General features: G+C 41.3%; 1 protein-coding gene across 3 annotated transcripts; it reads right to left on the bottom strand.

Annotated features, from left to right (window-relative positions):
* Nucleotides 1–442: 442 nt before the first annotated feature.
* Nucleotides 443–25,547, bottom strand: EDEM3 (ER degradation enhancing alpha-mannosidase like protein 3). Of its 3 annotated transcripts, none has more exons than XM_033067530.1 (21): nt 25,363–25,547; nt 23,581–23,626; nt 20,195–20,295; nt 17,921–17,960; nt 17,368–17,480; nt 16,594–16,747; nt 15,985–16,119; nt 15,484–15,589; nt 14,883–14,980; nt 13,643–13,768; nt 12,844–12,927; nt 11,814–11,897; nt 11,509–11,633; nt 10,835–11,000; nt 8,461–8,615; nt 7,522–7,675; nt 6,828–7,022; nt 5,923–6,088; nt 5,350–5,535; nt 4,538–4,552; nt 443–3,885 (listed from the first exon to the last, which is right to left on the bottom strand). In XM_033067530.1, exons 1-21 carry the CDS (start codon nt 25,521–25,523, stop codon nt 3,479–3,481), a joined length of 2,817 nt encoding a protein of 938 aa, XP_032923421.1. In that variant the 5' UTR covers nt 25,524–25,547; the 3' UTR covers nt 443–3,478. The 3 variants fall into 3 exon arrangements, with proteins under 3 accessions (XP_032923421.1, XP_032923420.1, XP_032923422.1); XM_033067529.1 differs by having other exon boundaries at nt 4,505–4,552; XM_033067531.1 differs by lacking the exon at nt 4,538–4,552.
* Nucleotides 25,548–26,136: the final 589 nt, after the last annotated feature.

Raw genomic sequence — 26,136 nt, forward strand, 5'->3', positions numbered from 1 at the left:
AGGAAAAATTTACAGGATCAGGGGTGGTGGAGGAGAGTTTGTAACAGAGGAAGGATGAGGGATACACCCCTCATCAGGCCCAAGTGAGACCTGTTTTTTTCACTCTAAATAAAATAAGTACAGTAGTCAAAATGAACTTTTAGGGTCTGGATTCTAGATTTTAAAAATAAAACAATAATGTCCAAGTCATAGAGCAGAGAGGTTGAAAGAGTCCAATTAGGTCTGGTTGTTTAAAGGCTGTCCAGTTTCAGTTCTAGTCTGCTTTGGTTATTACAATACCTCTGGGTTCAGCCAATTCCCAGGGAACAAATCCCAGGCTTCTCCAGGGTGGCACCACGAACCTGCTCTAGCACCAAGGTTGCCAAGGAAGGATTGGTGTGACTGCCTTGCTGAAAATGACAGCCAGCAGCAATGCAGAAACGAGCATCAGTTCAGCACAGCCTGACCAGAATATTTACATTTTATTAAATCTTTACAATCAGCAGTTATAATCAAGTACACAATTATGTACACGGATTATATACATTTTAGCCCAGACTTTTACATCACAGTACATAGTTGCCCTTAAGAATGTTGTGTACACTTACCACCAGAGAGTAAAACCCAACAACAGTGTTACAGCACCTGTTATTAGACATCTTCCATAAGAAAATATACGGCTGTAAATTGGTCTGGCTAAAAAAAAAAAAAAAACAAACCAAAAATCTTATAAAATCTGCACATACAATTTTCATTCACAGAATGGTTTGTCTCTATGTTCTGACAGATGCCTGTTGCATAAGATGTCCTGTTTTTCACCTCTCACACTCACTGCTGCCTACGCAGGGAACACTGGCAGGAGGAGAACCAGAGCTGGGCACATTCTCAAACTTCATTAAGAAACAATAAATGTAAACAATTAAGAAGATTCCTGTAAGATCAAATGACAAATTAATTGGCTGATCTGAATTACATGGCATGGAGTAAGTGCTAGTTGCAGCTGTGATTCCTGAATTCTTCAGTGTTCAATACCATACAAAGAAATGTACAATGCTATACACAAAGGGTGATTCCTGATTTATGATCTAGGAGCAATATTCCATATGCAGGGAGCAGACTTCCAAACATTTGGAAGAACACTCTCTGCCCCTTTCCAAAAGAGTTTTTCTTTTTGATGAATACATTCTTTTTGCTTTTTAAGATGATAGTAACAGAAAACTGAATTCCTTCCAGAATGATATGAACAGGTTAAACTAAAGCCTATGTCCTCATGAGGAAATACAAAGTGAAAGTAACCTGAATAAAAACTGTCCCCCCAATTTAATCCTATTTCCCAAAAGGTCAACCTTGTCTGATTCAGTTCTGTAAACAAAGCTATGGCTCTCGTGATGGTTTCAAAGGTGAAGCAGAACCAAATGAAACAAAAACCACTTCAAAAGGAAGGAGGCAACAGTTATCTGAGGTAGGCCACCACCAAAATGCTGCCCCCTAAATCCACATGGAGTTTGGGATCCCTGAAAGGTAATGCCTGCTGCTCTACTAACAGGTGGAGAAAGCAGTTACTAAAAATGAGCTGGTGATGGCAAGGAAAGTTAACCTTTTAATACAATTTGACACCTACACCTAAATCTGCAAGTAAAAAAAGAAAACCTTTAGCTGCTATATTGAGATAGTAATGACCAGAGGCCTCTAGGATATAAAAATAACTCTATTTCCACCAAAAGAGCTATCAAGAAGGAAGATGTCCATGTCAAAAAGCATGGGAACAAAGATGCTCCTTTTGTGGCACTGAGCACTGACAGATCAACGAAAATGTTTGATCTGCACCTCATGGTTTGATCCTGCACTTGGTCATGTCCTGGCACTCCCAGGGCTCCAAGGAACCAAGGACACTTACAAGGCTCCCATGGTCAAATGCTTCTATGAACTCATGTAACAAAACCCATAAATGAAAACATTCCCAACTGCAAACCCCAGCTGCTTCAAGTCTAAACCTCCAGACTTTGCACAGTTACTCGTGCAAAGGAACAACAACTCCACTTAAGAGCTAATTTCTTTCAAAGGACACTTACACACTATTCATCCTTGAATTCCCTCCTACCCTTGTCATATAAAGTTCTGGATGATATTTAGATGGATTGCCATGCTCTCAAAAGGTGCCTGTGCATTCTGAGACTTTTGAAAGCAAGTGTGGCTGAGTACATGGATCCAGCATTGCCTGGGATTGCTCTGCTCACTGTACAGAGTATAAATACAGAGTATGGCTGTGCTAATTAACAGTTGCATATTCAGCACGTGTAATTGCACCAGCTAAATCAAAGGTGCAGTCCAGAGTGGGGCTTCCTGTTTATTTACTCCTTTGCAATGATGAACATAAACCTGCATTTTTAGCCTGGTGCAGCATATAGGCAGTGTTCATTTAGTCTTTAATATAAAACCATTTTTTAACCACAATTCACTAAAAGCAGTTTATATAAATCAAGTTAATTAGTTTTTGGCAGTTTCTTTGGACACAGTCAAAATGTCTCTATGTTGTTTAAACTTCCTCAAGTTTAATTAAATATAAAGTGGATAACAAATTCTGACTTCCACTTACCTGTAACAAACTCCAGAGCCTGGGTAACACCACCTCTGGACTCTGAACTATCAACCCAACCACCAAAACTGTTGCTCTTTCTCACTGGCCCCAGCCTCCCTGCCTCAAACACCACATACACAAGTTGTGTATAAAAAGAACAACAGAGTCAAGCTGTTGGAAGTCAAACTTGTAGAAAAAGGTCTTGTTACAGCTGATGGAGCTGTGTCCTTTCAGAGACTCTTTCAGATTTCAGAGCAGATTGGAGTTTTTCCACCTGGGAGACCAAAGGAAACACCTGGGACTCAACACCTGCCTTGTCTGCTTCCCCTCAGCCTCCAGCAGGACCTTCCCACACCTTTTCCTGGTGGCCCCACAGCTGGCCCAGCCTCCCTGAGGGGACCTGCTCACACTCTGCCTTTGGTTTGTACAATTCCTCCAGCTGGAGGCAGCAGGAAAAGAACTCCCAGGTGCCCATGTGGTTCCTCGTGGTAAGGGGTGCAAGGAGTGATGAGCAGCACTGATAGGCCAGACAAAGCCAGACTGCTTCCAGCTGTGCAAACACCTGGAAACAATTTCCCTCCTGCTGTAAGGAAGGCTTGGTCTGTCACCCCACCCTGCTCAACTCCTGCTTCCCAGAGCCCCAGGAGTCCCCTCAGAGCCTGGAAGGCACAAGTCAGGCTTGTCCCTGCCTGGGGCACAGCACCAGCCACGGGGCCACACAAATGCTTTGATTGCACGTTCCCATTTTTAAACAGGAAAAATTAAAACATACAAAGAGCCTGTGCTGGAATTCTATGTTGTTTTCCAGGTGACACCTGGTTGCTCATCCCAATACTGAATATGTTTTCTTGGATATCTGGGCCTCACTTCTACCCAAAGAGGTCTCCATTTGTTTATTAACAAATAAGTTATTATTACAAGTCATAGCTCATCCTTTTCCATCATTTCAAATGCTTCTATATCTTCATTCCAGTCTGCTAATATGGATTCCATAGGCTGGACTTTACTATCCCAGTGAGCTTTGGAATTGGCCTCTGTCTGGGTGTTTTGTTCCTGAGGCTGGCTGTCCCCTGGTGAACATGCTGGCTCTGGAGCATCAGCCTCTGTGGGTCCAGAGGCGTGGGGATCCTCATCTGCCATGGAAACACTGGCACTGTCTGTGCTGGCAGGAGGCAAAGGATCAGGGTCACCAACAGCAGAGCTCTCTCCTCCTTCGGGCTCCTCACTGACTGCTCCAGCATCCTGAGATTCTGAAGGGGATTCCTCAGAGTTTGGTTTGTGTGAATCATTTTCAGATGATTTCTGGTCCATATTCTCCATTTCCAAGTCTTTGAAAGGGAAGGAGAAAAGAAAAAAATAGTTAAAACAGTAGGAATGCAACATTTTATTATGTATTCCAAAATTAAGGTCACTTCCCTTGGGCTTATTATCTTCAAGGAAGAGCAGACTTTCCAGTGATGTGGAAATTTAAAGTACTAAGGAATGTATTTTACAGAGATAGGAGGGAAGCCTTTTAAACACATTTTAAATGAGAGCAAACAATACATTGAGGCTCATTTTGGTTCCTCAAACTTCAGGAGTGACTTGTGGGTCAGTGCCAGTTACTCTCCTTCAGCCTTAAGCAAATATCCACTGCATGCACTGAACTTTAATGCTGGATGTTAAAGCACTCCTAGATCCACCAGGACCCCTCATCTGAGCACTTAAGAGTCAGACAGAGTTTCCTAAGTTTACTGAACTGTGCATTTGAGAGAGCCAAAGCCAGAGCTTCCCCACTCCAGGCAAGTAACACAGGTCTCCCACATCCCAGCTTAGCTCCAACAACTGCCCAATTTAGTCATGCACACTTCTCTGGGTTTAATGGTTATGGCTGTAAGCAGGACACTGATATTACAGGATTTTTATGGAATTTAACTGCACATGCCACTGCTGACATGGGATACTTACTGCTATCAATAATGTAGTTTGGAATCATTTTACCTTTAAAGATTGTTGCTGGGATTCCAAACGGAAGCACGAGGAGGGGGAAGAAGCAGATATGGATTACAAACTCTCAAAGGCAGAGCTAGCTTGTACTGAGCATTTTGTCAGAGCACTCGTAAACAGGAGAGATTTTTAAGTTAGGAAGAAACAAGACAAGACTTTGGGATATCCCCTTTGCAAACAGGCTGATTTTCTAGAGAGACTTGTTCTTACTTGTTCTTGCTTGGACACAGCAGTGCTACAACGAAAGCTCACAAGAGGAAAATCCGGAATTTTCTGCTGCATTCAAACATTTCAACTGGGAATGTACTAACTTGCAATTTCCTTGCATTATACAAGAACACCTATGAAACATCTGAGGTCAGCAGCCTTATTTCTCATGTTAATTACTTCTCCTTAGACAAGCAAAATACTTCTAGCACTTGTCTCTCTCCTTCTGGGTCCCAGGAATGTTACTGGGGATCTTGGTGAGGGAGAGATGTTCACAGTGTAGGGCACTGGAAACATGCTATTCCTGATGCTAATTCAAAGCAGCTGATGACAAAAAGGGTTCAAAAGGAATCCAAAAGGCTGGATTTTCTCATAAGATTAAGTGGCATTTAGGAACAGCATTGCTGGATGTTACTCCGTGGGGGGAGTGGATATCAGTGATATTTTTCAGATAATGGCTTGCTTAATAAAAAACTAATTCCAGTGTCAAATAGAAAGCCACAGCACCTCTAGGATGCAGTGCAAATCATTCCTGTTAATTTTCCACAGTGCCATGGCACAGATGGAGCTGGATTTATATAAATCACCTCTAACCTTACCTCTGTCTTTTGCTTTGTCAGAAAGGAGCACCTCCACGGCCTCATACTCCCGGATGGCATCCAGGATGATGTTCCCTTCCTTGTTGAAGAGGAAGAGCATGGGAATGGTGATGTCATCTGTGTTCTTGCCATCCCCAGCCATTTGGAAGAGAGGGGCAGTGTCACTGCTGCTGCCCTCGTTGTCATCTAGGCAGAGCACACCACAGGAAGGGGAAACTTCCCATTAGATCAGCTGAACTTGGAGCAGCCTCTCCTGCCCAGTCACTTCTGAACAAACCCCAACCTGGTGTGTTTTCCTCCACTTTTCATTTCTATCCCCATTCTTCCTCAGCAGTTAGTACTGACAGCACCCTGCAATCCTTAAAAGTAACAACTTCTAATCTGCAAAAACACTGACAAACCCCCATCCCAATTTGTGTCAGCACAGAACCAGACAAACCCCAAACATCTGTTCATCTTCTGAAAGCACAATTGCTGTGCTTCTCAGCTTAAAGCTTGTCAGCTTTCCTGTATCTTCAAATCTGTAAAATTAGGTTACATTGACACAAATTAAGAACCTGGAATTGTATTTACCAATGACAATGCCTCCTATTGCTCCAGCTTTCTGAATGTTTCGAGCCTTTTCAGCAAACATGCACTGGCCTCTCTGCATCAAAGCAATTTTCTCTTTGACCGCTTCAGGATTAGTGATCTCTGAGCATCCATTATATGGCTTAATGGTTGCAACGAATCCTCTTGTCTGGAAAAAACAAAAATAAAGAAAGAATTGGAGCACTATGGTCATGCCTGAAAGATTCACAAGTATTTCTGTTCCTTCAGTCACTCTAATGCATTTAGTGTTGTCTTGTGTCAGTGCAGACAATCTGTGCCCTGAAACTGGAGCTCTAGAAGCAAAGAATGACTGAATGAAAACCTAATTCTTATAATCAGTGTGATTTGCCTACACCTGGAAGTGCTGTCCCTGGAAATTTTTCTCCTGTGAACTGCTAGTCTGGAACTCCTCTTTGGGGCTGCAATGTGGGTTTTTTTACTGGTTCCCATAGGAACCCCTGCCTCTGTGGTACTGCCCTCTTCCATCTACAAAGAGCCTTCTAGAAAAGCTTTTATTAGAACAACTTCCTCTAACTCTAAAAAGCTTCTGCCAGCTCCTGCCTGACACGGGAGGGAAACTTCCCCCAAATCACCATCTCCTTAGCTGTGCACTGCAGACTGGATAAGCTTGCTTTGCAACTCATGCTGTGCATGTGTTTTAAATCCTAAACCATGACTGATGACTCAGGAGCAGAGCACAGACAGGTAAGCCACCCAACCCTACAACTGTCACTGCTGTCATTGTCACCACTGGGCCCTGTCATTTTTACCACTGTAATTAACTGATTACCTGGAGGATCAGCTGGATGCCCTCAAACAACAGCAGTACTGTAAAGCTGAGGCTTGTGCAACAGGAAAAGGAACAGATACACCCACATCTCACATACCCCTGCTTTGTGTTTGGACAAGTCCATCCCAAACTGGGCTGGCCCAGCAGTCAAGACCACCCTGCCAAAGAAGGGATGGGATACAATCTGGACAGCACGAGGAGGGAGCTGCTGCTCTTTCTGCTGCTGGCTGGAGAGTTCGATCATTTCCTGCATGAACCGTAAGCCATCCTCAGCATCCAGGGAACTTGCTGCCTGCAGAGAAAAGAATCAATACACAATTTTATCTTAATTGTTTGAGGAACTTGGAGGAAAAGAAACTGAAGTTATGTTTGCTTGGACCGCTGCTACAAAGACTTTAACACAAAGAGTGGATGCTCACTTCCACTCATCCATCATTTCACAAAAGGTTTAGCACCTGCACCAAACAGGAGATTTTAAATACACAAATATATAGATCTCATAAAGAGACAGAAGCATCTCATGCTGAAAGCAGTGTTTTCAGCCAAGATGCTATTGGTTACATCACTTCAATGTGAGCAGCCTCTACCTAATTTAGTGGAAGATTAGTTACAAGTGTTGCTGATGCAAAATATTAACAAGCATCAGCCTGCTAAATATAGCTACAATATCCAGCTCATGTGCCTCCTCCCTCAGCGTGGCTGTCCCTCCTGAAGCTCCAGGTGTTAAGTGTCATTGCTAGGAGGACTTTGCTGAGAGTTCTAAAATATAAAATCCTGCCAGGTTGTCTTACTTGCACTGCGTGCTGCACCAATTGTACTCGTCCATCTTTCAGGTGGATCAAACTGACTCCCATCTTCTTCAGGATCTCCAAGTGCTCAGGATTACTGGCCATGAAATCTCTGGCTCTCAACGGTGGTTTTGGTCCACTTCCCAAACTATCTTCTCTGCCAAAAGACATCAGAGATCAAAGCTTAAAAAACCAGATTATCTTTGAAACAGAACTCTAGTGTTATCCCTGCCATCACAAGATTGGAATTCTTGGTGCACTGAGTGCAAGCTTCAGTGGAATGCAACTTCTCAATCAAGTTACCTTTTTTAAAAATTTGTCTAAATTATCAATAATTTTTATAGGGCAAAACCTCTCCCCCCCAGTACTGATAACAAAACTGTCATACACTCTCTAATTTGTAAATAGTCTGCATTATTGCAAACTGACCAAACCCAGTTTGCCACATACAGTTTCAACTCAGTTTTAGTCATGAAACACAAATATAGAAGAGGTGGTCATGAGGAGAAACTTCCTCAGCCTTAACACTGCCCTAAATTCCTCAAAATAGACGCAGTTATATGTGGCAGCATAATTTCCTTACTACAAAGAAGACTTTCAGAATTGTTCAGGAGACTGCAGATATTAATTTTACAAATGAGAGAGACACTTCCTGCAATACTCCAAGTGGGAGCTGCAGCCCAGGTACGCAGCTCATTCAGCTCCTTTTGCTTTGAAACACTTCTAATTTCAGCTGGAAACAAAGTTTTGCTGAGGATTTTGCTGGTTTCTCTTTTGCAAGAGAAATCCAAAATTATTTTTCCTGTGACCAAGAATCACCCCTTTGGCCCATCCTAAAAGGACTGCCAGCTCCAGCACACCTCATGCTTCTCCTTCCCTGCAGAGCAGACCCTGTTCCACTCAGTCCTGTGCTAACAAAAAGAGAGGAAATGTCCATCTTACGCTCTGGAAATGCCCCTGGGACAGCTCTTATCCACCACGTTCTTCAGAGGCTCCCGGATGCTCTGGGCAAACATGGGGTCATTGGGGAAGAGGATCTGGGTGTTTGGACAGGTCCAGTCAAAGTTGCTGTCGTCCAGCTCTGTGTACTCTGTGCTCTAAAATGAAGAATGAAGAGTAAAAAAATGCAGGTTGTATTTTTATATATAAGGAACATCAACAGATAAGCCTAACTTAAATCATCAGTCTTCTGGGGACATGTGGGAGCTGAATGCAAGAGCGGGGAGCCAGTGTACTGCAACTCCTTGGACAGATGAATACAGCACCCATTCTAATTTGCCATTTACTAAATTTATATACAGTTTTTAGATTTGTTTTTGCAGAAACAGTTAATCCTCTGCTGGCAGACAGTACTTCTCAAGCCTGCTCATGACTGTATTTTATGTGCTGGACAAGTCAGGGGAGTAGTTCTGGTTTCACCTCATATTGGCTTTACAGCAAGCGACCAGCTGCAAGCTTTAGCTCATTCTTACTAAAAATGTCACATCTTTTCATGTGAACAAAAGATTCTCCCCCTCAAAAGCCACACAGACTTGCAAGTCTGGATGAGCAAGGATGAATCTCTATATAATTTAAAAAATTTCTATTTTCAGGAAAGAAGGCAGAGTGAACATCTGCACAAATTGCTGGTTTGTAACATGTGAAACCATGCGGAACACGTCTGGTGGTTTGGAGCCACATTTAGCATGTCCTTAGCTTAGCAAATAACTGGCTATAGATAACTGGAAAGCTCATTTTATAAGTAATAAAAATCAATGCAGTACTCATCTACCTGAAAAGACTCACCCTGTCTTTTGCTCCTCGTTGCAACACTGGCCAATGAAAAATCAAGTATTTAAAGGCTCCCTAAAACCCAAGACCTATAGGGCTGTTACTAAGACATGACCTTTCTTGTTTATGAGAGCAAACACAAACAGGATGTTGGGTTGACAGTACCCACTATCTCTCTCACAGTTTGTTTTAATAGCACTGTATTTATGTTAAAAATCATTTACACATTCCATCTGTTCAGATAAAATTCCATAGAAGAGGAACACTTGACGTCACAGGCTTTCAGCCACCTGACACCATTTCCAATGGGTTTTTCTTACTTGGATTATGCCCATTTGCATCTTCGACTCAAAGAGCTTAAAAATATGCATTTGAGCAATTTATTCTATCCTCTCTATTGCCTTTCATTAACATTTGCAGTTCTCAAGAGAACAAACCAAGTTAGGCCAGCACTTAGCCCCAGCTGTGGGAACCCTGCCTGTCTCAAAGGTATTAAATTCCTATATTGGGAACAAAAGTTCCATAAAATGCTCCTTCAGACCCTTCAGTAAACTTCTTGCTTAATTCAGAAAACAGCCTGTTTCCAAAACTCAAAGAAGAAAGAAATTCTCAGGGAAAGAACATTTCAGAGAGGGTATGGATTTCCACCCAGAAGGACCATTTAACACCAAACCCATGCCCCATTAAAACATAACCAGTATTTGACATTAAGATCAAATAACTAAAAATTTGTCACTGCTTAATGCTAAAGTCCATCCAACAGGGTGATTTTTTTTCCAGGATACATGGCTTGACACACAATATAAGCATTTTCCTCTGATCCAGGCATTATTGTAAAACTCAGAAAACATTAAAAACAGAGGCACAAATCAGGGAATTTGTATCCTTGGTGTCTCAGACACCATTTTCTCTCTCTTTCCTTCTTCTTATTGCCTTACAGACAAATTATGGCACCTTACTGACCACAAAATCAAAAGAAAAGAGAATTTATAATGCTTCATGGCACAGCTGTATTACTCCAGGTTATTTTGGAAGGTTAAATAATTTATAAACCAACAAGTGTTCTCATGTTTACACAATAGGTGCCTACTGCATGGACTGAAGTGATTAAACAGCCCAAATCTGTCTGCAGCTGTATCTTGTCAAATTAACTCCACAGATGTCTCAAAAAACCTCTCAAAATTTGTTCATGTGCTAAAAGCAAACAAGAAAAACGTAGATTTTAGAAAAAAGAATAAAAAATAAAGATGGGGACAAAAATATCCTACTGTGTTATCTTCCAATTTATACAGAAGTGAGGGACTATTTTATTTTTAAATCTTGCTAATAATTCCTATCTTTTATCTCAAGGTTCAGCAGTGCAGAATGCAGTCATTATTCCTACTCTTGTGACTGGCACTATTTATATGATGAAATAGTAGCTATTAAACAACATGTTCAAACTGGTGCCTTCCTCAAACTATGATCTTTCCTGGTTTGTTCCCATTTTCCCTCAATAAAAGGAAGTATACCACAGAAACTGATTTAGACTGGAGCTGTTACATACTGTATTTTTTTTAGAGATGGTTTGGTTTGTAGTGGAGAGCCAGAGTGGCAATAGATGAGCTTCTGTAGTGAAGATATAATCTTCAATGTCGAAAATCATGTCCTCCTTATCAGCAAACAGCAGGTACAGATATTTAAACATCTCAGCCAGGAAGAATGAGTCCATCCTGTGGAGAAAAAGGGGATGCCCTTTAGGAAGATCTCCTAATTTCCAGAACACCAGTAAAATAAGTATTCCTAGTGCTCCATCTCTGAAGACTTCATGACTATTATGCTGGACATAATTCCATTAGCATTCCTTCCACTTGGAAGCTGTGTTTGGAGGGAAATGATTCAGCACATTCAGTACAAAAGAGCCTTACAGAAAAAACAAATAAACCTCCTGACAAATTTACAGATTTGAAGCATATTTAGTTTGAATGTAATTAATCTATTGCTCTCAGACAAATGAAAGGTTATTAAATTAAAAATATTCTTATAGAGCACCCTCTAACCCTACTGAAACAGTTTACACATTGTTTCAATGCATTTACAGCTCAGTACAATTACAAATGGGCAATTTAAGACTTGGTTATCAGACTGAAGACAGCTCCTCATATCAATTAATTCAATTACACAGGGCAATTTGTTTTTTTTGTATTTTTACATTTTAGAAAATAATTGTGCAAACTTTACCTGTCTTCATGACTTCCTGTACGAACATCCTTCATTGCAGCAAACCCACAGGGAACTCTGGCATACTTGTTCAAGTTTTCAATGAGGGTTTTTCCTACTTCTAGGTAGTAGGGGTCTCCTGTAGCCTATGAAATTAAACAAAAAAAATTTCATAACCATTACATCTTGTTTATATCCTAAACTGAATCCAGTGAATAAATTAGGCTAGAGATATGCTACTCAATGCTGTTTTGAAACAGAACAGCAACAAAATTCCAGGTGCAAGAAGAAGTGCTTAAAGGTCAGAGGAATGAATGTGACTGTACCTTATACAAGAAGTAGGTGCTTTCAGCAAATTCAGGCCTCAGAGGGTGCTGAGCCCAGTGAACTCTGAAGTCTGTTGTGAATGCCTGAGGATGAAAGAGAACAGACAAAAATAAATGCAGGAATGCAAACCAAACCCAGGTTTAGTTGAATTTTGTTTTAACTGTATAACCAGCCTAGCTTTGATAAACACCATTTTTTCAAACATACCTACCACCTGACACCTCCAGTGCAGTCAAGTGTCACTGCACACTGACAGATGGTTAAGCAGCTGTTTCTAAATTAATACCACAGGCCAGAAATATCTAAAAATTTCCTAGTCTATCCATTCACTTTTAATGTGCACTGGGAAAAGCCACTTCTGTCATATATTCACGACTATTTCACACTAAGGTTTAAACCAAGTCTTTGTTTAGGAGATGGGCTGTCAGCTTAAATACAACTACCTGACCTTTTAAAGTTTCCTCCATAAGTACAAAACACAAAAAAAACCCAACCAAAAACCCATAAAGAGCCAAATTACACCATTTTAAAAGCCCTCCAAAAAAAAAAAACAATCATTCCAGTGCTTAGCATTCTTTGTGCTCAATAACCACACTAGGTGAATGTGATGTTAATTAAAATGTTCTCTAACAGAAATAAGCTTACACTAGGGGAAAGTCAAAATTAAACCTGGAGTCAGACGCTTTAAAATATAACCTGGCTCATCACAGATTAAAGACACACAGTTCAGCAGGCAAACAAGCTTTTCTGTGCACAATGGACTTGCACAAAGACTTGCAGCATCTGCAGTAAGTTTGTGTGCTGACTTTCAAAGAAATTATACAAAATTTCAGAACATTCTCTCAGCTGTCAAACATGCAGAACTGCAAATCACATAAGGATGTTGTGGAAATGAGGCTTTGATTTTAATAACATATATACCTGCTGGTTTTTCAAATGGGCATCTGTGCTCAAATTGAGATAAGAATCAGTTTACACAATCAAAAACACAAATCTTTGATTTACAAAATCAAAAATCTACTACCTTACCTCTGGAAGAAAGTTATGCTTTTTTATAACCTGATACAGCATCTCATGTGTTTCAATAGCAGGTCTAATATCACCCTTCAACACCTAAAATTAAAAAACAGAAGTAACACTAATTGACCAAGCACAGGAATAATACTCAAGGTACTCAAGGTACACAACTCACACTGTGTTCATGTACAGTTAAAGAGCAGTCACTACATATTGTAATTATTAATCTCTATCAGTGTAATTCACAGATACTCAAAGAGTTTTCTAAGCAAAATCAATGAACTCATTAAAATTATTGCCTATATAGAACAAGAACCTCTAACATTTACACAGAATGGGGTGAAAATGTGATTTAGTTTGTCTTAAAGATGTCAATGGCACAGAGAGTAGAAAATCAGTTATTAGCAAAAAGGCAGCTTAAGTGGAGTATTTTCATGACTAGGAGTGAAGGAAGCAAATTACATTAACATACTTTTCCTGACACTCAACACAACCAGAAAAGCACATTAACTGCATCATAGCATTGAAGTTACTGGAAGACTAAGTACAGAAATCATGGAATCCCAGAATGGTTTAGGTTAGAAGGGACCTTAAAGCCCTTCCAGTACCACCCCCTGACATGGGCAGGGACACCTCCCACTAGCCCAGGTTGCTCCAAGCCCTGACCAGGCTGGCCTTGGACAGTTCCAGGGATGTTCCCTCGGTATTTCTGAAAATCAAATTACTAAGCTTGACTTGAAAATCATAAATTCAACCCAGTTAATAATTTCCTTGTTATTAAAACCATCTCTACATGAGTTTTACACCTTACCTGCAATCCAGGGAAGAAAGCAAGCAGAGAATCCATCCAGGTCCGAGCATTCAGCATTGGTTTATGAATGTGAACATCAAGGAGAAGAGGTGGTTGGCTGATGTATCTCATTATGGCATCATAGTGCTGTCAAACACCAGGAAAAGCAGGAGTTTGTGTATCAATTCATGCCCCAAAAGAGAGATGGATCATCAGACTGGCATTGTATTTGAATGGAAAAGCGACTACTACATTCCCATTCATTACTACATTTGGCAGTGCTGCTGCCAAATCTCTATCTAATCTCTAGTTTTGCAAACTAAAACCAAGTGTAGTAAATATTGAAAAGCTCCACAGTGTTACACTTGCAAAACTCACCACATTTCCAAGGAATACACACACATAAAAGTATATTCAGCAGCCATGTGATAAACCAGGAACTATCCCAGTTAAGGCACATTGTTTTGGCTGAATTTTAAAGCACACTCTAAAGAAAGCTGAAATTGCTTTCTCTGAACAACAGAATTCCAAAGCATATGGATCTCAGGAGAAAAAGGACATTAAAAAACCCAAATACAGCAGCTGGACCAGATGGTTCAGAAGAACTTTGAAATCCACTAGGTCACTTGCCACAATGCTGACTTCCAATCCTGAAAAAAATCATGCTATATGATATAAAAATCATCTTATGATCTAAGATGTTTTAATGGATATTGCTATTTTCAAAAGAAATAATACTTTTATGAAAGAATTATGATGCTGACCAAGTTGCTCAGTGATTTATTAATTACAAAAAAAAAAAAAAAATCTAAGTGTGGTTTTCAGCTTGTATTACTTAAATGTATCCTGGGCCCAAGCATCTGCAGTGCAAAGCAAGATCCACACTTTGATGTTTTTCTTGCTCCAAGACAGAATGAAATTGTACAACACCTTGGGAGAAGAGGGCCTTACAATCTTTTACAGAAATTTTGCAGTACTGGACCTTCCCAGATGATCTGGAAATACAGCTTCTCCTATACTGGGAATATGGATAAAGGCCAAGAACGTTCTGATTTTTACTGGATGGGGTTAAAATAACTGCTCAGGTGACAGTTAATCACCTAAGATTAGCAAAAAACCTCAGTAAAAAGAGCTGGCACTAAACACAGCAGAAGTCACAGATATTCTGCTAAAGATCCCTTCTCAGGCTAACAGCTGACAACACAATTACTCTGAAATTTGTATTGCAGAAGGCACAAACCTGATCAAGGTGCTAACTTACCGTGTTAAATCTTTCCAGGAAACTGTCATCTCCCAGCAAGACATAGGCTTTTAATAAATATTCATAGTATGAATCTATTCCTGCTCCAACTCCACTATCTAGGAACAGGTGAAAATAAAAAGGTAGGTTTACTTGAAGTAGTGATATGGGTATTTTCCACTTTTTCCCACTTAGATTTTACAGGCTCTTCCAGTGAAAGGAAAAGCCTCCTTTCACTGGAATTAAGGCACAGATGGAAGCAGAGACACAATATGTGAGTCTATGCCAAAGGCTTTGCACTACCAGTGCACACAACATGGACAGACATGCATTGAAGACACTTATTTCACAGAACATCACTTCTTCTGTTCTATTTATATTTTCCCCATGTATTTATAGCAAAGTCTCTGAAAATTCACCCCAAGGCATTTCCCTCTCGGTGTTACAGAGGATCAGGGAACACTTTGCCATGACTAAAACCAGTTTCTCTACCAGAGAGGGCTTTGCTCTCTCAGAGTAGAGGCAGGTTTTGAGGCAGCAGGTTCCTCCACTGCCTATCCCATTAATATCTTCCAGCAGTGCAGGTAAGCCTGCTGGGGCTATGTGAGATTTCAGAGCCCACCTTTGCGGACCCAGTCTCCGGTGTGGATGTTAATGGTGACCCCCACTAAGTTGCTGCTGCGCTGCCTCTTCTCCCAGATAAAATCCAGCGCCTTCCGGGCATATTCCTGCAACAACAGTAACAGGGAATTAGGGAAACTCACACACTAAACTGTGATTCTTCTGGCTTTTTCAATTAAGATGCTAGGAAATGAATAGATGTTTCGTGTCTAACAATTTCAGAACTCCTTCTAATCTTCAGAATGTTTATCTTGTTTACTTCTGTATTACTCTATTTTCCACCAAATTATTTCCTGTGATTTAAAAAATTATTAAAAAAAAAAAAATCAAACCTTAAAAGAAAGCCCACAAACACTACAAATCTCAACATACACAAATGTTTTTTGTGCAGCACAGCTAAGACAGCCCTTCCATGAATGCAGAATTGTTTTTCCAAAATTACAAAATGCAAACAGAATGCTAAAGACCTAAGGTAAAAAATAAGGTATTGTGGAAAACAAACCTCAAATATAGATGTTCCTGTGAATCTGCTTAAAGCTGCAAACTCAAGGATCAAGGTACCAGCACAAGCTGTACAGGTATCACTTTCTGTTCCTGTTCGTGCTTCTGGATGTCTTACACCAAATTTTAAATTAACCTAGAGAAAAACAGAGATTAGCATCTTTATTTTTTCTTGCTGAAATAATTCACACTCCTATGATTGTATAGCAAGTATATCATCTATGCTCTTTCTAAACACAAAAAAACCCCAGATCCCTTTGGGTTTGCTCTGTCAACTTAGACATGCACAGAGAACCATCCACAAATACTCAAAATCTCAACCCTCGGCAACAAGAGCCTGTTGCCTCGTTCACTAGGCATTTGAATAAAAACCTAATCTGAGCAATTTTTTTAGCAACAAATCAGGAACTCAGAACATCACAAGTGCTCCTGGAAATTTAGTTTCATAAATATCTCAGTACTCCTGACTCCTGAGAGTACTTGCAATTTATCAGCTTTCCATTTTCTGTCCACTTAATATAGAAATAATTTTGGAAACAGACAACATAAAATCAAAACAACAGAAGTCTTCATTACAGCAGTAATCCTGTATTACAGAAACAGAACTTACTCTTGGATAAGGGAGACCACTAGTGGTGTTAAAAGCAGGTAAAAGCTTGTAGCCCAGTTCCTTTGCCATGTGCAGGAGTTCACCATTGTACCACTGCATATATTCACCTTTTTCTTTCAGCATAATTGCCACTGAGTGCCCGCCTAGGAGACCTCTAAACACAAGAGAAATTATCCACATCTCAAAAGGTATGTTCATCTGAGCAGCAAAGACAACTCTCTACAATTTTAATGACATGTACCTAACTGTGCCCCTAGTTTTTAGACTGCTGATGCAATTCCCATTAAAATCAAGGTTAGCTACCACTGTTTTGGAAGCAATTCTTGTTTATCACTGACTCATCAATATCAGACAGGAATAGCAATCAAGATCTCTAAAATGGCATATAGTAACTTAAAATTACATGCTCTGATCCTGAATTGAGCCCCAAAGGTCCCTTCCAAGCTGAAATCATCTATGACCTCAGGTATCAAAATCTGGTAAATCAAGTACTGAACAGAGCCATTTGCAAGCCTGTTTCTATTCAGCAAACCCATTGCTCCCTCAGCATGCACATGGGGTTCCCAATGAGCAAAGTGTGCCTGCAGCAGTGAGATGGGGGGCAGCTTGATCCAGTACCACTGCAGCAAGTCCTGCCTTGCATTTTAAAACCCCTCTCAGGCAAACTGACAAAGGCACAACTATTTCAAATAGGTGGAACAGCACAGAAAGTTGTCTTAAAGACACTGACTAAAATCCACATTTTTAGGAGTTTTGAAAACAAAAGTTACTCACCCAAGGACTCTTATGTTGGTTTCAAAGACAGACACAACTATGTCATTATCTAAATTAACATCCTTTATTACTTTTTTTACAGCTTCTTCAAACTCTTTGGTTTTATTTAACACCTGGAATACAACAGTGAGCAGGTGTTCAGTCCCAGTGTAGCTAACGCAGCCACAGTGTATTTGTATACAGGATATTTAAGTGCACACAAAGTTACCCAAGAAATATGTACAGACAATTAAAAGCAGAAAGACATCAGTGGTTATTAAGAGGTGCCCACCACTAACTGAGCCTCTTGCTTTGGACTATAAGGGAAAGCAAACTCTTTTGTGTTAAATTAGAGGGAAAAAAAAGTATCAATGAAATGTGAAGGAACAGCTATAGTTTTATTAGAACCAACACCAAACTCCATCCTCACAGCACTTCCAAAATTCCCACAACCAACAGTCACTTCAAGCACAGCCAGGGATAAATGGTCATGAAAAAGAAATCTAAAAGTAAGTCTGAGCATCAGGAGACAATCTCTTTGTTTTATCAAAGCTTATCAACAGATTAAACTTACCACAAGAGTGTCCAAGGTATCAATTAAGGTCAGTGAAAACCTATGAAAGAAAATTTAAAACATATTTACTCTAGATCTGTATGTGTAGAAATTAAGCAATTTTTAATAATAACTGATAGCAGGGAAGAAAATAAATTCTCACAGTCCACCAGCTACAAAAAATTAATTAGTTTCTCTCCCTTGCTAGTGACCAGAACAGGAGCTGACAAAGAAACTATTACAGATACATTTATTTACTGTAAAGCTTTCTAACTTCTGGTACACAAATTTGATTTTTATTTCTTGTCTCCAATCAAATCTATTAAGAAAGCCAGCATAAAAGTTTAAGTCTTTTTCCAGCCTCTGTTTCACTTGTTTTTCCAAAAAAAAGGAAAAATGTTGAGATCAAAAGCCATTCCAAGCTAAATTTGTCCTACCAGAAACTGTTCCAACACTAGCAAGTGGTAGACTTAAAATAAAGAACTACTTTATTGACTCTAAAATAAATAATATTTTAGCAGTGTCCAAGGCCAGGTTGGTTGGGGGTGGCATTGGATGGGTTTTAAGGTCCCTTCCAACCCAAACCAGGTTGGGATTCTGTGATTATCCTGTGAAAAGCGAGCATCAAGTCAGCTCCACACTGTCTGAAACAGGAATATCCTAAGGAGGATCAGAGGTTTTCTCCAGGGCTGTTCTATCCCAAACTGAGGGGACCTTTCCCCATCCCAGGAATTGTATCCATATTTATATCCTAAATATGTCTAATTCCAAGCACTGTTCCTCTGCTAAGACACACCCAGAACACAGAATTGACAGAACATGATGGTGTTAGAACTGAGCACTCTGGAAGAGTAAACAATGCCTACTGAAGAGCACACACCAAGGATTTCTGTAAGTGCCCAATGGTGAGACCTTTTAGGTAACATGTGACAACTAAAATTCGAATTAAGTGTTCCTATATTATAATTCTCTTTAATTTGTAAAGACAGAAGAGCATTCTGTGAGAGCTGTTTTACAGCAGACAAATTAATTAATGACTATGCACAACTGCCTAATAAATGCACAACTTCTTCCATACAAAAGGAGGGAAATGATGCATTTCACATCTATATGGAAGGTTCCTAAGTTCTCCAGGGAAACAGAACCAACTCAGCTGCATCACCCTGTCATTTTGTGATTGTAAAGACTGGCAGAGAACACAACTGATGAGGCAGCTGGCAAGAAAAAGGTAAGAAATCTTCTCCATAATAATGTAACTAACTATAAGGTACAGGATAAAGCCTGTATACAGAAAAACAATAAACAAATACAGTAATTTAACGCATCTAAGGGCTAAAAGGTATTTTTACTCAAATGCTAGTATGTTACTTTTAAAAAGGTCATTAAAAAGAAAAGCATGGCCAGTATTAAAAACACATTTTCTTAACACTTTTCATCAGCTGTATCTTTGAATACCTCCAAGACAGCAGGATTAAACAGAAATCTCTAGGCTAAAGAACATTTGTACATAACAAAACATAGCCAAAACAACATGCTCAATATCCCAGAGACAATTAGAAGCAATATTTAAGAGAAGGATTTCAACTGTTATTAACACTATTGAGCTTAGAGACATTAAAAAGTTATATTAAAAAAATTAGCTATTTGTCATTAATAGAATTTGATCTATAAAGTGCACATATTCAAAGGTATCAATCACAAACACATTTAGACCAGGTCAACTTTGCCTTTGATTATTCCATTTAACATAGAAAACACCAGTCCTTTAATCTACATTTTGCTAGCCAAATTATCAGTATTTTGTACTATCAGTACAATTTGTACTACTTTGTACTCCCTTAAAAGAAAAACTAGAAAATGTTTCCATGTCTGAAATAATGTTTTAAACTTTGGTAAAGCCTCAGGCTATCGTACACATGATAATCATTTGACTGCTTGTTTTCAGAAAACTTTCTACTTAGAAAAAGCACTTATTAAGCCAGCATCATGGATAAGAGTTTATTGTTCTGTTCAGCTGATCATTAACCCTTCTAACCTGTACTACTAATACCATGTCAGCCCACACTTAGAAGGTCTCCCTATCCAAAATATTTGCAGAATGGTTTAAAAATTTTTCTTTGCATCTCTTTCACTGATCAATTCTCTTTTCATTAAGGCACAATTTGACATCAATTAACTTCATAGTAATAAAAATACTTCTTACAAGTGTAAGTTTCTGAACAAACTGAACAAACAAGTTTTATGGGCTGCCAATTGTACTTCTAGATGTTTACAGCCACCATCTCAGACACTAACTTTCCCAAGGCATCATCCACATCTCCTCGACTTGGCTCCTGACCCCGCACTCGTCCACGGCAAGTTAAAGGCATGAGCTCATCAGCTGGATACGCGTGCTCCTGTTGGGAACAAAGCAGGAATCAGTGACAGTGCTCACAGCCGCTCCTGGGAGCGTGTGAGAGGCATCCTCACCATGCTGCTTTTCACAAGAACTGCATCACACAGGCTTGCAGGTGGGAAGGGACCTCTGGAGTTCATCTTGTCCAAGCCCTCTACTTGAGCAGGGCCACCCAGACCCAGCTGCCCAGTACCATGTCCAGACAACTCCTGAGCATCTCCACAGCCTGTCTGGGCACCATGCCAGTACTTGGTCAACTCCGCAGAAAAAAAGTGTTTTCTCATGTTCAGAGGGAACCCCCCACCCCGTGGTTCAGTTTGTGCCCATTTCCTCTGAACACTGATGGGAAGAGCCTGGCTCTGTCTTCTTGGCAGCCTCCCTTGTTAAATTCCCCTGAGCCTTCCCTTCTCCAGGCTGACCAGCCCCAGCTCTCTCCCTTGTTAAATTCCCTGCAGCCTTCCCTTCTCCAGGCCGAACAGCCCCAGCTCTCTCCCTTGTTAAACTCCCTGGAGCTTTCCCTTCTCCAGGCTGACCAGCCCCAGTTCTCTCCCTTGTTAAATTCCCCTGAGCCTTCCCTTCTCCAGGCTGACCAGCCCCAGCTCTCTCCCTTGTTAAACTCCCTGGAGCTTTCCCTTCTCCAGGCTGAACATCCCCAGCTCCCTCAGCCTTTCTTTACAGGAAAGAGGCTCCAGCCCCTCCACCACCTTGATGGCCCTTCACTGGACTGTGCACAGTGAACTCACCTGGCTGAGGGTGACAGTCAGTGACAGGTAAGAGAACTCGGAAGTTCAAACAAAAAAATTGGTGAAGTACTACATAAGACATAAAACCTCTAACAAGACTGAGCCTTTTACAAATATAAATGACACTAATATAACAAATATAATACTGACATCAGCTGTGATGAATCTTAAATAGATCTAATTCCAACAAACACGAAATTACTTCCTCAGAAGCTCAACACAAGTGGTTTGGGATGCAGCTTTTCTCTTGATTTCTGCAGGAAACTGGCTGCTGTACTGAGGTCTCCAATTTGACTTTTAGTGGAGAATTAACATGTGGGAGGATAAAAACCTTCAATTGCTGCACTAAAATTGCAAGTAAACACATTCAAAATATTTCCAAATATATGGTACAAAAATAATCAGTATTCAAGCATGAGATAAAAATAAAAAAGGAACATTCCTCTATAAATAAACAGATCTTACAACTTCTTTTGAAACTGATGGTTTGTTTTCCTGTATACCACCCTCCTGAGTGTTTTGGTCTTTGCTCAACTCTTTGTTCTCCTCAAGTTTAACTACAGAAGGCAGAATCTAGATCATTTTAATACAGCTCAGATGTTTCTGAGTATCTCTGCAAAGCATTCAGAAAAACAGATTAAAGAAGTACACAAAAAAAGCAATGTCAAAGCTGAGATCTCTGGCTTAAATTTTGGATAAGAGAAGTGATAAAAAATCTGGAAAAATCAACTTTTAGCTTTATAAATAAAGAACTAGAAGCATTTTGAAAACCAAAGTTCACTTATTCTCTGCCTGCAGCAGAGAATAAGCAGCTACTGGATTGAGTTATTTCCCAACTTCTCACTGGCCTCAAGTGACTGACATTTTCACATGTCCTAACAGCCAAGAAGAAAAATATCCCCATTATTACAAATACTGTTGAAGACTGAAAAAAAACCAGCAGCTTTTCCTCAAAGCTTCTGTAAACAACTCAAAAAATAAAAAAAGGCAAGGGGATTTCCCTTGCAATCAAACATGAATTTTCAGTCTTCTAAACACGCATGTCTAAAATATGTATTAATAGAAACAGAAAATCTAAACTTTTCAGCTGGCTGTTTCAAAAACACCTGCAAAAGCACTTCATTCTCCTGCTGTCAGACTCAAATCTGATACTCTAATCTTTTCTTCAGCTTTAAACAAGCAAGTCACATTTCTCTGTTTGTTTAGTGCTCCAGCATACGTGGCATATAAATATCCTTTGGGCTTCAAAGTTTCCAGGATAGCTGAAGTTTTTCCTCTCCTTCAAACAAAATTTTCTTCCTTCAGATGTGGCAAGACCCCTACCAGTTGCCAATTTATCACACATTGAATAGTAGAAGCACAGATCCTTGTAATATTTATCCAGTTTTGTCAAATACATAAGTATTCCATTGAGGAAATCCAAGCCAAGTGTTTTTCATGGAACTAGATTACAAAAATTACAACCAAAAGCCTGATGTTTAACTGCTAAAGGTTTCAAAAGTACAGAGCTTAAGTTAAAAGGAGAAGCTGCACCCCTTTGAAAATCCTCTTGCTTGGTTTTCTGTCCAATCTACAGTCCTGTATCTTTCCCATGCTGTATAAAGTTATAACTCCTAAGATTTTAAGCTTGAATTACACATTAAAGTTTAAACCATAACACAGAACTTGGGACATGTGGCAAAATGCTGGGAGGAAACAGTAGTTTGTGCTGCAGGAACTGATGCAATTTCAGAGGGGTTTCTGCAACAGCCACAGAGAATGTGCAAGAATGTCCATATCAAGCCAATAGGAATTAATCTTTTATATTTATCTTAGCCACATCAACACTGTCTCCTCAGAAGTGTATTACTTATAGAATATTTGAAAGCAATTATTACTTGAGGAAGTCCATTCCAAGTAACTATTTATTCTCACGCTTTTCTAAACCGAGCCAGACCAGAGTGTGTGGAATGGCTCAGAGATCCAGAAAGGGAGGACACCCGCACAGGAATCACAAGTCAGAGCAAAAGAAACCACAGCCAGGATGGCCTATGGTCATATGACAGTATGACAGATTATCTGGAATTCCTGGATATGGCACCAGAGCCCCCTTCTCTTCTACAAACAGTTTGTAGAAGAATGTCCAAACTGCACTGAAAAAATTTAAATGTCATTTTTACCTACAAAATAAAGAAGATGTATTTGTGTTCTCTAGAATCTGATGCCTACAGTGTCCTACAGCTCAAGCTTCCTTTTCCTGGAATTTCAAACCAAATACTCAACTGCTGATAGCCTGACATGAGATAAACTGGTTTGGGAAAGATCAGGCACAGATGAGTTACCACAAGCAATTCTCAGTACCACTCAAAAAGCTATCACAACCCTCCTGAAAGTACTATTTGCTATGGTCTTTTTAAAGGCTTTACAGGTGCTCTTATTTATCTTAGCTCTGTTTTCACCCCTCCTTCCTGGATATTTCTATAGAACATCATGTACTGTAGGTTGTTTTCTCCCCCACGTCAGCAACAACTCCTCTGAAAACATCAAACAAGTATTCAACTTACCATATAATTGCTATATGCATGATCAAACATTTCAAGCACTTGATTTCTAAAAGAGAAAAAAGAAAAAGCATTAGTGGTCTGTCTCCCAAAGGCCTTTAATACACCATCTCACATGTATCACACTGTGCTATCTGACGCACAGGTCCTCTACTAATATATTCTACTCAAGTAAGTGAAATACAGAATCATAGTTTTTCTTGATTCAGCTACTCTTGTCTACTCCAGAAAGGAAAGACTCTTTCTTCACCTAACATTAAATTATTTGGGGACCTCTTGGCAAGCAAATACTAAAGAAAACTCTTACATTTATTTCACGTGTTTGAAAGGACAAAAATGCTTATATTTTTGCTTATATACAAAAATGCATATATAAAATCCCAAAAAAACCAACTTTTTTAAAGACACAGCACTACTTCTGATCACTCCTAACTGTTTCACTGAAGAACTCTGCAAGGAAAAAAAGGATGCTAATTTCTACCATCAACATAAATCACAATCTCAGCTGATAAGGCCGAACATAAAAGAGCCAAGAACACCACAATTATATTGTAACTATCCAATTTAGTTAAATGACTTGGAAATTCAAGAAGTAGTTTAACTCATCAAGTACATTAAAGCATCAAAAGAGCAGAGGATGGTGCTTCTCCCAGGTGCCTCCCAGGCTGCACAGGTAAAACCCCAGATAAACACACAAAGCTGCTGGGTGATGCAGCACACAGAAAACTGCTTAAAACTTACATTTACAGGAAAACACCAACCACAGCAGGACATGGCCTGCACATACCTGGGACATCACACGGTATTTTAAGTGCATTGCAAAAATCTTAAAACAAATTGGGGAATGAAATTTCAATTCCTTGTGTAGCCTCATGAAGAACAATTATAAAAGATTGTGCACACAAATTATCCTGAGAAGCCACGACAGAACACCCCAGTAACTGTAAACACTGGAGTTAAATATCAACTTATACCCGACAGCTGGACTCGATGATCTTGGAGGCTTTTTCCAACCTTAACAACTCCGTGATTAACAACTCTGAGAGGATCCCCACTGTTTCTCCAGCAGACTTTTGGCATTACTGTTCTGTACAACTTACCACCGGGATGGGGACGATGAAACTGCCTCAGTAACATATCAAGGCAAAATACGCTTGAGTGCAAATTTGTTTAAAGAAATCCCACTCCATGCAGGAAAATGCATTTCTACATACGTTGTAATATTTACCTTCAACTAAAAACTACAATAAAAGAATCAGCCTCTTACACATACATGCACGGGGGACCGCAGCAGTTCAGGTTAATACAGGAACTAGGCAGAACACACGTAAACATTTACCTTTTTTATGACTGCCGCACTCTCGCACAGGCACGGCCATAACTAAACCAGGAGTGGGGATTCAGACTTACCCCGGATTACTTTCACCCCTAGCTCCATGTAAGCCCTGGTTGAAACTTCCAAGGCGAGCTCGCAACCACTGGCGACTTACGAGTCAGGTTGATCCCACAGCGGGGAAGGGGCCGTGTGTCCCCCAGGGCCGGGTGACCTGGCCCAAAGCACCCGCGGGGGTCCGGCGCACGCAGCTCCAACAGGGCTGGGCACCGATGCCATGCGTGTCCCGGAGTGTTGGGGGACAGGGAGGGACAGGGTTCGCCGTCCCGAAGCTCTACGCCCGCAGCCGCCCAGCCCAGCCCAGCGCCGGGGGCAGCGCACACCCCCTGCCCAGCACTGGGGACCCGCCTGGCCGCCCTTCCCTCCCACCCTCCTGCCGTCCCTGCGCTCACCCCAGCCGGCGCTTCTCCTCCCTGCTCATGGCCCCGGCGCCCGGGGCAGCCGCCAGCACGGAGGAGGCGGAGAGCAGGCCAAGGGCCAGGAGCTTCCAGGGCCTCCTCCAGCGGGGCCCCCGCTCCCCGGCGCGGCAGCCCGGAGCTCCGCTGAGGGCCATGGCGGCCGGCCGGGTGCCCGCTAGTCCCGCTGCGGGCCCATAGCCGCTCCCGCGGCTCCCGGGGCAGGAAGGGCCCGGCCCTGCCCCTCCGCGCGCGCCCGCGGGGGCGTAGCCAAGGAAACAGCCTCGCGCCACCGCCGCTTCCGGCACCGCCCCCCCAGCGCGCGCCGCCGAACCAATGGGGAGGCGCGGCGCGGGGGTCACGTGCGCCGCCACGGAACGCGTAACGCCAGGGTCGACGTGGACAAAGGGTGGGGAACCACAGCTCCCGGCATGCTCCGCGCCCCGGCACAGCGCAGCTCCCGGCGTGCCCCGCCCCCCGCGCTCCCTCAGGCGCTGCCCGAGCGGCTCCGAGCCAGCCCCGAGCGCGGAGCGTGCCCAGAAATCACAGAGCGCTGGGGACGGAAAGGACGTGATTACTGCCCCGTGCAGCCTGGCCTTGCACACTCCCAGGAATCCTGGGCCAGCCACGGCTTCTCTGGGCACCCTGTGACTGGGCCTCACCGCCCTCATGGAAGAACTTCATCCTGAACACCCGAGCTAACCCTTAGTTTGAAGCCATTCCCCTTCACGCTGTCACTCCCGCAAACACTCCCCCCCAGCGCTGCCCGCA

The sequence above is a fragment of the Catharus ustulatus genome, chromosome 9 (genome assembly GCF_009819885.2).
Source record: "Catharus ustulatus isolate bCatUst1 chromosome 9, bCatUst1.pri.v2, whole genome shotgun sequence".
Lineage (NCBI taxonomy): Eukaryota > Metazoa > Chordata > Aves > Passeriformes > Turdidae > Catharus > Catharus ustulatus.